This window comes from Mollisia scopiformis (genome assembly GCF_001500285.1).
Source record: "Mollisia scopiformis unplaced genomic scaffold LY89scaffold_18, whole genome shotgun sequence".
Lineage (NCBI taxonomy): Eukaryota > Fungi > Ascomycota > Leotiomycetes > Helotiales > Mollisiaceae > Mollisia > Mollisia scopiformis.
This window is the reverse complement of record NW_017263598.1, coordinates 70,760-84,365: the sequence shown is the minus strand read 5'-3', so window position 1 is coordinate 84,365 and position 13,606 is coordinate 70,760. Positions and strand designations below refer to the sequence as shown.

Here is a 13,606-nt window from a genome sequence, read left to right as displayed (position 1 = left end):
TTGGCACACTAGGCAGGTTGATGCCAAATCATCTCATTCCTGGGGTTCTAGGGCGTCAGCCGGGCTCTCCTAGTAGTCAGAACTTTGTGTAGCGATTTCTTCAGCCCATAATCAGAGTAATAATGGCGAAATGTAATTCCAACAGCATAGTTTCTGGAAGTATGCATTCATCATAGGGGGCTTGAAGAGAATAAGGGAACCAACGATGCTTACATGTATATGGCAGGTGTCAACACCGTTGTTACTGGGGTTCGACAAATTGCGTCCTCTTATCGTTCCTTCTGCCGATCTCAAGCTGCTACCATCTGCTTTTACTTGTTAGTGGTCCTCCGTACCTAGAGATAAAATGGCGAAAAGATAAGTTTGATTCTCAGACTCTCACTACATTGCTCTACACTGTATTTTCAGACTAAACCGAAATAATATTTGGTCATCATGACGAAGTACGAAAATGAGGAAAATAGGAGTACCTCACCAAATGAGGGCTCATTAGAGCCTCGTTAATTATTTCGAGATCCTAGCTTAAAGTCTAAAGATCCTCAAAATTAGCAAAGAGTCAATGGAGCGGCTCAAGCGATGTGTAGAAAATTGCCGTGATCAGAACAGGTCTCGTGTAACCAACACTGTAGTTTCTGCCTTGTGGATTCGTTTTGTTCATCATACTGGCTTGTAGAATCCCACGGAATGGAAAATCGAAGCTTACCGAAGAGCAGCCTGGAAGTCGGCAATTAGGAGTGGGATTGAAGTCTGCTGCAAAGCACGACGGTCTGGATAATGGTCTACAAGATCATGAAGTCAGCAGGCTTCGCAGAAGCAACTCGGTAGACTGAAAAGGACGCGTTGCCCATGCTCAGAACTTCTAGCATATACTTTGTTCACATTTTGGTGTTCGAACGAATCCAGATTTTCGTCATCATGATGAACTTGAGCAAAGCATAAAAAGAGATCTCGTACCTTCATATGTTAGCTGCCTCCTCTGATCTTAGACTATAGTCTAAGATGAATGCTCCACAAAGCGAATGCCCTGGGCCATGCTTCGAAGTTGTGCATCTCATTCTGTGCTAATCACACAGCGTCAAAACGAACACCATTGAATCATCATGTTGTCCCGATGTCAATAAAGAAAGAGAAGAGATTTCGTACTTGAAGATCCATCTAGATGGAAAGTGCCATCACCTGTGACTGTTGAATGGTTAGCGTATTATGCCACTGGGTAAGCAGGTGAGAAATGGGAGAAGGAAGCATTCAGAGCGTCAATGTTTCAGCAAAGTTGCGGGGGCAACTATTATTGATTAAAAAACCAAATAGTCATCATTTTGCTGTAGGTAGCAGTGGAGGGAAATGCGTACATACCGTCAGAGAGAGTCAACCAATGGTGAAAGAATTCCACAGACCTTTCTGCTCTTCTCTCCTTAACAGGAAGAGCATTGGACAAAATCGTGAACTGTTCAATTCTCTGATACATCGAGAGTAAGCAGAGCCCCCGAGGCATGGAATATAGCATTTAGCTATTCAGCTTATTTCCTGGACCAGAGTTTGAAGGTTCTGGCGGGACATGAATATCGCGCAATTGGATATATATAATCACGATGGGGAGCACCGAGAGGAATGGCGTCCCGTATGGCGAGTGCATAATTCGAATTTGGGAAGACCAATAATCTTGATGTGTGTAGGAGTTTCTGAATCTAACCTCTTGAACCTTCGAAGTGGTTATGCTGCAGTATTTGTAGTGTCCATATATGGAAGAATCTTCCTTCATCGAAGCTTCGTGGAACTTGTATTATAAAACAACAGTCGTAGTAAGGCTGCGAACCTAAAAGTACAAAAGTGGTCAGCAATCGAAAGTCTTGCAGATGCGAACAGAAGTGAAGGACTTGTTTCAGAAAGAGATTTGTTGATAACATGGCCGACAAGCAGCTATATCTGATACAGTATTTCAATTCATCATAGAAGTAGGGATGTAGGTATATGGTGCTGTATTGAGTCAGGTAACGAACCTTTTGAAAGCCCCTTTCATAACGTTGGCTGAAGGTGGGTGGCTGTGGCACCGTGTTGCCCACAACATTCCAGCCCATGCCCTGCGACAGCCCGAAGAGGGGTAACCGACGGATTTCATTGGGAGGCTTGTTGGGAGTCAGGAATAATTGAGGTCGGCATGCCTTCAAACAGATTCGTTTTCATTGCTGATATCTCCTTCGGGTCGAAAGTAAACAAAGCTGGCTGCGCGACTCTGCGCTCCACTAGTCGGAGATTGCTGAGAGACGAGACGAAGAGAAACAATGGTAATGTTTGATATGAGGTGGAAAGAGCTATTCGCTTCGAAAGCCTTGTATGTTCGAAAAGTTGTGGCTGCGGGAAAAGTTTTCGTTTGCAGCTTGGCCTGTTTGTATTTACACGAAGCAAAATCGACGTCAACACTTCACGTGAACGAAGCCTATGTAAATGTCCCAACATTGAATGCGACACAAAACTGTCTAATTGTTGTAGATTAGTGATCGGAAAGAATTTGGAACCCGTGAATAGTCACTTCAGAATTCTCCAAGCTGTTCATATTGATTGTTGACTTTGCAATTCTATACTCACTCCGGAGCGTCCTTCATACAAGCTTAGGAATATACACACTCCGCGGCCTGAATTTAAAGTGGTTTGCCATCTTCAATACGGCCACCACTGCCCCTTTGTACAAAATAGTAGACAGAATCTTTGATCAGACATGATCGTACAGTACGCCAAACTGTTCGCTTAAAAAGGGGCAAATGCGGAGGTTCTTGTTGCTTGCGGAATTATTTCGTGCTGCACTACTAATCCTGAGACTCTACACGTAGCCACTCTATAGCCTGTCTTATTATGTATCGAAAGATAGAATCATATAAGATCCTTATTGGTCTGGGATTGATGCTTGCGATGACTTAAATTACGCTTCTATGCGAATACCAAGGTACGCTCTGAAGAAAGAGCTGACTTGCAGAAGTGGGGAAAAGGCTACAAACTCGTTCTAAGCCATTTTAGACTTCTAGTAATTGCCCTATTTGTTCAAGTTCTGGCTCAAGGGGACACCATTTTCACCGAGGAATCTTCTTCATCCCTCTCCTTCAAGACAATCAATGAACAAAGCTCATTTGCTTCTCAATATGTATCTGCACACGCTCTGCACATTCCTCCTGCTATCCACCATCCGTGCCCATGAGGCAACACAGTATCTTACTACTACAGCTGTTGTAACAGACCACAATGACCACGCATATCTAGAGTGCTGGCAGTTCTCTACTCCTTTCAAGACATACCCGACAGTGGGACAATCACTCTTCCTCGGACATACAACCAATATCACATATGTAGTTCTTCCACCTCGGTCTGAGGAAGGTATCCACAAGCCTCCAGCTCCCATGTAAGTTCTTTCCCAGAAACTGGCGAGCAGCCACGCCATACATTTATGCTGAGACTGTCAACAAGGTTCTTTATGCTGCTCTCAGGACTTGCACATATCACGTTTCCGTACAATGACGAAGAGGCTTGGGTTATGGAGGGTGTTAACGGGCTTCTGGTTGCCAATGACATAAAAGGAATTGGGCATTACACCACTTATCCATCTGATAAGGAGACCGTCGCTTTGCAAGTGCCATTCGAAGGAGGGGTAGTCCCACAGCATAAGATTCTTGGTAGAGGAGCGTGCCATCATACATCACACTCTGGGTCATTTTCAGGTGCACTCGGCACTGTTGAGAGAGCTGATCTCTGAGTGGGAAGCCACCTTAGAGATTGTTGAGAATTGAGACCGCTCTCAACATCAAAATGTCGGAAAGTAAGTATCCTATTACTATCTTGCTTTGCAATCGACGATCTGCATTTGAAGAGGGGTGTCAAGAGCGAGCTCCGAGTGCCTAGATGTATGCCGAATCAGTGATGGCGCAGGCAGAAATTAGGAGCTTAGATGCGGTTTTCAAATTGTGCCATCTGGAAAACTTTTGGATTCCTTATTATACTCCCTCCATTCTACGCCGCCTATGCCCTTCCAACGCCTTGCAACGCCATGCAATGCAGGCTCCAGTGTTCATAAGTCCTTGACGTCTTTCGCTATCTTCTTTCCCAATTTCTTTTGAGCCTCCGTGGACAATGACTTGGTATCAGTATCCTGTATGGCATGACCGATCGCCAAGGTAGTTTTGATGTGTTTGCTGTCTACCCACACTTTTCCATTCCTTCCTGCGGCGATCTCGAATGGTACCCCACCTTCGCCTATCACATCTAAGAGCACCAGATCGCCTTGTTCGGATGGCTTCGCAAGCATTAACCTCCGTGCCATCCCTAGTGAAATTGAGAATAGCATCCCTCCGTTCAGTGGCCCCAGCCCTTCAGACTTTCCTGTTGGCGAAGAGACACATTCGAGCTCTGGATCCATGTGCTTATTTGCCAACGTCACTCTTGCATAGACTAAGGCCCCAGTACTGAGTTGTGGCCTAGTCTTCTTGGTCGCACCCTCGAAGGATAGCTGAGGCAGTGCAGCATTGGAAGTATAGTCGCTGAGGGAAACGTAGAAGTAGTCGAGACCCGATTTCTGTACTGTAGCTATAACGAGATCGCCAACAGTAGGAATATACTAGAACTATTAGTAATGGATTGGCAAGCAGTATGGAGACCCACCCGACTGCCGTTGTATTCTACCCATACAGCATTTTTCCTCTTGTCTGTGCAGAGCTGTCCAGCCACCGTCGACGTGATTGTATTTGGGGGGATATGTCGCAGGCCTGGACCAAGTTTGAGTGGTTGAGTAGGGTGAGAAGGGAGTACTCCAGCATCTATCGTATCGCCTGGGAGGACAAAAGTTTCCGTTGCCATTGCTGTTTGATGACTGGAGAAAGAGAAGGCTGATGTTGAGCTTGGAAGAAAATATCAGCCTTGTGGAAATAAAGTGGGGCCAAAATAAAATGGCACCAATTGGCGCTAACCTTAACGAAATTTCCTCGAAATGCGAAAAAAAAGTTCTGAGCAACGAACACTTAAGAGAGTTCATACCCGCTCAACACACTTGAATCTCTTAACGACCGATTGAAGTCTGTCAAGATGGCTGCAGAAGGGCAAACGACTGGTACAGCACCAGGAGAGCGACATGCGATCGGTATCAGCTTTGGCAACTCGAACAGTTCCATCGCATATACGACTACAGAGGACAAGGCTGAAGTTATTGCCAACGAAGATGGAGGTTTGTACCCTTCCAACGGAGTAGCTTGGGTGAGAATATGCTAATATAATTTGCAGATCGTCAGATTCCCTCCATTCTATCCTACGTTGACGGCGAAGAATACAATGGTCAACAAGCCAAGCAACAGCTTATCAGAAATAGCAAAAACACTGTCGCGTACTTCAGAGACTTTCTGGGGAAAGAGTAAGACATTGTCCCTGCCCTAGAAGATTTTACTAATGCCTATGATAGCTTCAAGTCGATAGACCCAAGCCACTGCCATGCCTCTGCCCACCCCAAAGAGTTCGAGTCCACAGTCGCATTCGAGATTCAAGACAAGGAGGGCGACGAGCGATCAACGGTCACTGTCTCAGAGATAACAACTCGGAACCTGAAGCGATTAGCCCAGTCTGCGACTGATTTCACTGGCAAGCAAGTCAATTCCGCTGTCATCACAGTCCCAACCGACTTCAGCGAGAAGCAGAAAGAAGCCCTGACGAAAGCAGCCAATGATGCTGGTCTCGAAGTCCTCCAACTCATCCATGAACCTATTGCCGCACTTCTCGCATACGATGCCCGACCAGAGAGCAAGGTTTCGGACAAGACTGTCGTTGTTGCTGACTTGGGAGGAACTCGATCTGACGTTGCTGTGATCGCTTCTCGAGGAGGAATGTACACCATTCTAGCTACTGCACACGATTACGAATTCGCTGGTGTACAAATGGATAAAGTTCTCATGGATCACTTTGCAAAAGAGTTCATCAAGTGGAACACAACCGATCCTCGGGAAAATGACCGCAGTCTGGCAAAATTGAAGCTCGAGGCTGAGGCTACTAAGAAGGCGTTGAGCATTGGGACTAATGCCAATTTCAGCGTTGAAAGTTTAGCAGAAGGTGCCGACTTCGCGTCTACAATAAACAGACTGCGTTACGAAACCATTGCCCGCAAGATCTTCGATGGCTTCAACCGCTTGATTGAAGGTGTTGTGAAGAAGGCTGGTCTCGATGTCCTTGAGATTGACGAAGTCATTCTGTCTGGAGGAACCTCGCATACTCCCAAGATTGCATCAAACATGCGATCTATCTTCGCCGAATCCACCACCATCCTTGCCCCCTCTACCACACCCACAGCTATCAATCCCTCCGAGCTCCAAGCAAGAGGCGCTGCTCTACAAGCAAGCTTGATCCAGGAATACGAGAAGGAGGATATCGAGCAATCTACTCATCCTGCTGTGACCACGGTTAAGCATCTCAGCAACGCGATTGGTGTTCTCTCTATCACTGGAGATGAGTCGAGGGGTGTTTTCACGCCTATCATTTCAGCAGAGACCGCTGTTCCCGCGAGACGTACAATCCACATCAATTCGCCCAAAGACGGTGGTGACGTTTTGGTTAAGATCGTAGAAGGTGGTTCGCATATCAAAGTCACAAAGCCGGAGCCGAAACCTAAGACGAATGGCGAGAAGAACGACGGCGAAGAAGATGAAGACGAGGATGACAGCGATGATGACCCAGAAGATGTTAGAGAAAAAGTCTGGAAAGTAGGAAATGTGCTTGCGGAGGCAGCCGTGAAGGGCGTGAAGAAGGGTGGCAAGGTAGAGGTCATGATCAACGTTGCTGGAGATCTTGCCGTCACTGTCACTTGTAGAGAAGTTGGTGGAAAGGGAGGTGTACGGGGTAATCTGAGTGCGCCTTGATCTGCTGCAAGAGTAAAGCTGTGATGGGAGGAGAAAAATATAGACAGACTTGCTAGCGTGCGTTCTTGCATTTATAGATCGTTTCCCTAGCTGGCCTGAAATATGTTTGTTGGCATGGTGGTATCTCGGTTGGAAAGCTGGGCTTGCCGTTTGCTTGCATGGGCATAGAGCAGAACGAGAAAAAAAAATGATGTCTTCGACATTGGCCAGTGGCTAGCTGGGCGTGAATTTTTTTTGTCGCCTGTTAGATTTAGTGGTGGACTCAGTTCAGAGAGTTTGCAGGTGCATTTGTTCCTCTGATCCTCGGTGCGGGATTGTCATGTATTCTTTCAAGGACTGCTATTAGGACACGCCAAGTGGCAGATGAGATTGCATTCGCCCCTTTCATTCTTGTTGCACGTCGCCGCACATCGGGATTCTCCCAGTGACAAAAAAAAACCATACCGGATATCTCAACTTCGGGAGATCTACGGTGCAACGGCCTTGATCCGTGGCTTTGGAAGAAGTGTTCCTGCATTAAGTTAATCATCTGGGAGGGAAGTTGGACTTTTGGATATCATGGCTGAACCCTCGCGGCTTGAATGCTCAGATTGGCAAGAAATCCGGCAGGAGGCCGGCATGCACTGCAATATTGAGACCATGTCGGCACTTATCTTCACAGTCAGCTTGCTTTGCTTGCTAGGACGCTGAAAAGATACACGAGATGTTGTATCAGTACGCTCTGGCTTCAAGATAGCTCAAGTTGAATAGCTGCAGCTCCTTAGGGACATGTTCCTTCAGAATGTTATCCTTGCCATTTTGGTTTAATGTTGTAATACTTTGCAGTAATGTCACCTAACTTTCTTCAATCACCTTCTGTAGAGCAATTTCGAATTTCCAAGGTTGATGTCTCCGTAGTTATGTCACGTGAAGACTGTCTGCTGCTCGAAGTCGTCAAGTTGACTTTCTGTTGGAACTCAGCATCTGCTTTGAAGTGAATTGGGGAGTCCCAATGGCCTTTGTGATTCTCTGCTTTTGAATCTGCTTTTGATATCACGATCACGTTTTCATCTTTGGTTGTCGTCAAATTTGGCTCGGTGGATCCCCTCCAGGTGAGGACGGACCATCGACATGTTTCCCACGTTGAATAAGGTGTATGACGGAGTACCAGCTCGTACCGATCTCTCTCCCGCGTTGATGATCATTTTCCAAGGACTTGTTCTCGGTAGTCGTGGAGTCTTAATATGCGGCAGAAGGCAGAGTAATTGCAAGCGGGGTAGCGAGAATTTATATATGGGTGAGAGCGATGCTTCCTTGGAAATCGTGCGAGCCCTGTGCGAGTCGATATGATCGCAGGGGAATGCTGATAGCCCGGAACTCGTCGGATGTCTTCATAATCTCGTTCTCTACGAACAGCACTGCATTCCATCATAATTGGGAGTTTCCTTTCCTACTGGAAGTATCGCCGGTTGCTCGTGCGCGGAAGTTCCTCGAAAGGCTTCTGTTCCCACACCAGTAGTCTACGCAAAATCCCCACGTCGATTCTTCTATGTGATTTCTTCATAGTTGTGAATCCATTGCTAGAATCTGTTTTAGTGACTGTTGTGCACTGCCCTTGAATTGCGGAAGGTGTCCCTCCGATGAAAACAATGCCACGATTTACTTGAGCTGAATTGAGGATATTGATTCCACGACCCAATCAGAGGTAAGCTCCGGGCCTATTATAAAGAGCTGTCTCAAACAATCCGGAACATTCTCTGCAGGTGACCCACTCCACCACATGTTTCCCTGCGGATGCCCAGAAAGCGCACACTCCACCATCTCCCGAGTTTGAGGCCCAGCCGTACAGGCATGAGTGTGTGTTTTAGCCGCTTGTATGAAATAGATTGGCTGGTGTTACCTTCGGGAATTCGTTATCAGGAGATACTTCATGAGTCGCGGTTCATCGCTAATGAACGAAAGTATATCACCTTTACGGTCTTTCAAGTGGACGATTATTTCGTAGCTGGACATGTATACGCTTTACGGTCCTCTCAATCTTGTGATATTTATGCAAAATTTTGCAGTTTTTCCGTCTCAGTAGGGCCTCGGGAATGTTCGCTGGCGACTTGGCATTCGCATCTTATTGGATTTAATTTGTGGACTTGAATGCAACTTGAGTTCTGTAGCCATGAGGGATGAACATTCGATCACCCTTACGATACACACGATTATTGTATTGTCAGCGATCCAACTGATCATATGACGATAGCCAGCTGCGTCGAACAGTCTCTCGCGTGGGGATGAATAGCCACATAAAAGAACATGGAGAAAGACTACAGACAGCTCGACCTAAAGGAGCCTGTTTCCCGTGAGACGAAAACGAAAGAGGAGTTTCATCGCATCACCCCGCATTCCTGGACCTGCTTCTGGCACCCCGGTACCCAGCGCAAGATTTGGTTATTGCATAATCTGGAATAATGTCCCCCACACTGCGCTAAATATGCCGCGCTTCCAAATACCCAGCAAGCCATCCACGACCCCGCCTTGTTTGCTTCAACGACATCTCACCTATCTCATGACAAGATGTGTGACTTTTTAAAGCGCATCAATATCGTGGGACAGGTTTTATACCAAACAAAGCTTAGGTGATGGCATCGCTTCTGCAACTCATTTCAATGAGATTCAGAGCGGTGCCTTGACGGTGGATTTATAATATTCAACATAGCTATTCTTTGAACTTTGAAGCAAGACTCAGCTTCAAGCTTCTTAACACTAGACGAAACTTAATCTTCAAAGTCTGAGAGTTACTGCCCACTTCTTTCAACTGTTACCACTTCCGTAGAATGATTCGGAACATTTAAGCAAGCCATTCCGAACCCTGCCAACAAAAGCAGCCCGGGACAGGCACGGACAGCCGTGCCGAGCGCATAGCCAGTATCCCTATCTGTTAAGATAGATTATGCAATCTATGTTATAGTGGTAAGTGGTCAGAGTATGCCTGCTCCATTCTTCAGCTGACTCTGGACATTTATCACAACTGCTCATCAACTCGGTCAAAGTTGCGCCTGACAGCATCCCAAAATGGTTCAAACACGATGTACTGGTACTTCTGGCCTTGTACACAACGTCATCTCAGCCTGAAGATGTCCTTGGATGTCCTCTGACACCTCTCTTGGAGTGCCCACGGTTATGGAAATCGTAGAATTCTTTAGAGGGAGGACTTCAACCCTATTTTATTCCTTCCTGGGAGCCCGTTGACAATGGCCATGTTTTTTCTTGATCTAAAGCTTTGACAAGTATTTTAAAGTCCCATCATTGAGTTTTCTATACGTGCAGCAATGGATGTGACGGCAAGGACCGATTATCCCCGAGTTCAATGAAAACAATCTCGTATCACTCCAAATTGTTCCGATATTTCAGGCGGCTATAAAGTAACGTAGCCTTTTCAAACACTGCCTCGCCACATGATAACCCTACCATATTAATGATCGATCGAACAATCTCAAGGACCTAGGAACAAATATCGAGCGAGCGCTTGTAGAATGCGGAATGCCAAGATCCAATACAAGGATATCAAAACTTTCATATGGATCCGGGGATAGTGATTGCGGGGAACAGGTCACAATTTACAATCGCTGGCAAACCCTATATCTCCGATCTACTACTGTATCCTTGTCTTTCATCTGAATGATTGCCGTGTAGGCATGTGTCAATCTGTTTGAGCATCGCTACCTCCACGCTTCTCCTCTTATTCGGTGGAATTACATTCTTCCCGGGTACTCTCCTTTGGGGTCAGTCCTATCGGCGCCTCTTCGAAGTCATCCGATTAAACAAATCAATGACCTTGCCGTAAATCTGCTCCAACGGAGAACCGTTCCTTTCACTCCCATACAGGCAATATGCGCAGCTACATACAGACAGAATGCTTACGGCACTTTGCTCGTGTCTCGCGGCACTAGTTTCGCCGAGATGGTAAAGTCTGCTTGGATTCATCTCATTTGGGACCACTCTGCTTGACCCCAATGCACTCTACTTCCTACCTTTAAAAGGACTTTGACGGCTGTATGGACGGTATAGCCGTCGTTCCGTGATCTCCAGCGCTCAATTCGATCTCGTGAGGCAAAGGCAATCGAGTCTAGCATTTCCAAGACATATATAAGCTTTCGAGCCGATCTTGTCAGCTTCAGACCATTGTCTCTTCAACCTTAACTACTTTTTTCGACACGCCAACAAAAGACGCCAAAATGTATCGCAGTCTGGCTCTTGCTACATCACTGGTTGCCGCAGTTGTGCGGGGCCAGCAAGCCGGCACTCAGCAGACAGAAACCCATCCGACAATGACATGGCAGACATGTACTGCGGCTGGAAGCTGTACAACCAAGAACGGGAAGGTTGTTATTGACTCCAATTGGAGATGGGTTCATGACAAAACCGCCAACAGCTACACCAATTGCTACACGGACAACAACTGGAACAAGACTTTGTGCCCTGATAACGTTAAATGCGCAGCCAATTGTGCACTCGAGGGCGCCGACTACAAGGCCACTTATGGTGCCACTGTTAGCGGAAATTCTTTGAAGCTTACGTTCGTCACCAAGGGAACATATGCTACAAATATTGGATCCCGAATGTACCTTCTTGATACCGACACGACATACCAACAATTTCAATTGTTGAACAAGGAGTTCACCTTCGATGTCGATGTGTCCAATCTCCCCTGCGGGCTCAATGGTGCTCTGTACTTTGTGTCAATGGATGCGGATGGTGGAATGAAGAGATTTTCTACAAACAAGGCGGGTGCCAAGTATGGTGTTGGATACTGCGATTCGCAATGTCCTCGTGATCTGAAGTTCATCAACGGAATGGTAAGTTATTGAAACCCGATGCACATGGCAGAGCTAATATGGGATCAGGGCAACGTCGAAGGATGGACGCCGTCGAGCAACGACCCCAATGCTGGTGTCGGAGGCCACGGTTCTTGCTGTCCAGAGATGGATATCTGGGAAGCCAACTCAGTCTCTGCAGCGGTCACACCTCACACTTGCGAGGCCTTGACGCAGACGATGTGCTCTGGCGATGCTTGCGGAGGTACATACTCTGCAACCAGATATGCTGGTAGCTGCGATCCCGACGGATGTGATTTCAACTCTTACCGCATGGGAGATGCTACCTTCTATGGACCTGGCATGACAGTCGATACTTCCAAGAAGTTCACGGTCGTGACACAATTTATCGGCGACCCACTTACCGAGATCAAGCGATTCTACGTGCAAAACAACAAACTGATCCCCAACTCCCAGTCTCAAATCGCCAATGTTTCCGGAAATTCCATCACCACGGACTTCTGCGATCAGCAAAAGGCCGCCTTCGGAGACAACTACGGCTTTAAGACTAAGGGAGGTCTCGAAAATATGGGCAAGGCTTTGTCTGCTGGAATGACTCTTGTCATGTCCGTGTGGGATGATCATTACGCCAATATGCTTTGGCTCGACTCTACCTACCCAACTACGGCAACCAACCCAGGTGCAGCTCGTGGTACTTGCGCTGTTACTTCGGGTGTCCCCGCAGATGTTGAATCCAAGTCTCCCGGTGCGTCAGTGACCTATTCGAATATCAAGTTTGGACCAATCAACTCTACCTTCACTGCCTCATAAACGCTATTCCATGCTGCACGCAACGATTGTATATATGGAGCCTAGTGGGACAGAAGCCGTGTGGCCAAAGGTTGTTGTTCTCTTCATACTTTCTTTGAGTATCCTGGTTTATGGCATTCGTTTTGGTGGCGGGGTAGGAGGTCAGTGGCTTGCTGTTGAATGAATGTAAATATGAAAAAGCAGAAAAGGTGCATTTCGCTAGACACACTTGAAATGTGATGAGCAATTTTTCTTTCCGTCTTTACAACTTCCAAGTTTTGACTATCAAGTTCTATGTGAAAGGCATTGTGTTTCAAGTCCTGTACGTGAGGTGAGAATCGAGTCAAGCGGCCGCGGTGAAAGAAAATGGCTTCTTCGTAAAAGCGGAATTGATATTTGTTAGGCTACCGTGCTGTTCGTTTTCTTATCATTGGTATGCGCAAGCTGTAGTAAGCAAGCCATTGTGACTAAGCTAGTTGTCCACTTTTATATCTACTCATTCCTTAGGATTGGTCAAGACCATACCCACGAATGGAAAAGGAACAAGGCCAAAGTGAATAAGACTCGCCAGAGCGGCAAGAGTCGAGAACTAGGATGGAAAGGCCATATTTGGAAAACTATCCGAGCGGGTTCCTTTCTCTTTTAGACAAATGAAAATATCATTCCACCCCAAGGCCAAAATTACATCGCAACCAGAACTCAACGACAAGAAGTCCCACGCGCAACCCTTGTCTTAAGAGTTTAACGGAGTGATATTCGGCTTCGCAACGGAAAGATTGTTTCTGGAAAATTATAAAATTGTGCTTATTTTACTCGCATTTCAATTTTGGGCAAACGGGAGGCGAAGCTCTCCCCTCTAGCTGGTTCCTCCGGATGCTCTTACCTCTGTATGATTCATGCCATTGGGCACAGCCCCTGAAAACTGCTCACGGGTATTCTAGTCAAGAACTACACGAGCTCATCGAAAAGAAGCCAGAACTTCAGGCTACTGGTGACCAAAATGATGGCATAGTCGCCTTGGTGCCTGCTGAAATTAACATCTCTAAAGATTCGATGCATGATATCTTTCATAGACTACGAGATAACTTCAACTCTGTTATAGCGCTGCCTTCAAGTGCTACTGCGCGAGACAGGAAA

The 13,606-nt window shown here is 46.5% G+C and overlaps 4 protein-coding genes across 4 annotated transcripts; 3 read left to right on the top strand and 1 right to left on the bottom strand.

Annotated features, from left to right (window-relative positions):
• Nucleotides 1-3,131: 3,131 nt before the first annotated feature.
• LY89DRAFT_590988 (uncharacterized protein) lies at nt 3,132-3,739 on the top strand (the record flags this gene model as incomplete). Its single annotated transcript, XM_018209631.1, has 2 exons — nt 3,132-3,388; nt 3,454-3,739. The coding sequence occupies 2 exons, from the start codon at nt 3,132-3,134 to the stop codon at nt 3,737-3,739; spliced, it is 543 nt and encodes a 180-aa protein (XP_018068024.1).
• A 312-nt stretch (nt 3,740-4,051) lies between these two features.
• LY89DRAFT_698861 (uncharacterized protein) lies at nt 4,052-4,836 on the bottom strand (the record flags this gene model as incomplete). The annotated part of the gene is made up of 2 exons (XM_018217012.1): nt 4,052-4,597; nt 4,642-4,836. The coding sequence occupies 2 exons, from the start codon at nt 4,834-4,836 to the stop codon at nt 4,052-4,054; spliced, it is 741 nt and encodes a 246-aa protein (XP_018068023.1).
• A 225-nt stretch (nt 4,837-5,061) lies between these two features.
• Nucleotides 5,062-6,875, top strand: LY89DRAFT_736671 (putative ribosome-associated complex subunit SSZ1; the record flags this gene model as incomplete). Its single annotated transcript, XM_018220158.1, has 3 exons — nt 5,062-5,200; nt 5,257-5,383; nt 5,432-6,875. 3 exons carry the CDS (start codon nt 5,062-5,064, stop codon nt 6,873-6,875), a joined length of 1,710 nt encoding a protein of 569 aa, XP_018068022.1.
• Nucleotides 6,876-10,909: 4,034 nt separating this feature from the next.
• LY89DRAFT_650591 (family 7 putative glycoside hydrolase) lies at nt 10,910-12,682 on the top strand. Its single transcript, XM_018212114.1, has 2 exons — nt 10,910-11,701; nt 11,750-12,682. Exons 1-2 carry the CDS (start codon nt 11,081-11,083, stop codon nt 12,488-12,490), a joined length of 1,362 nt encoding a protein of 453 aa, XP_018068021.1. The 5' UTR covers nt 10,910-11,080; the 3' UTR covers nt 12,491-12,682.
• The last annotated feature ends 924 nt before the right edge of the window (nt 12,683-13,606 follow it).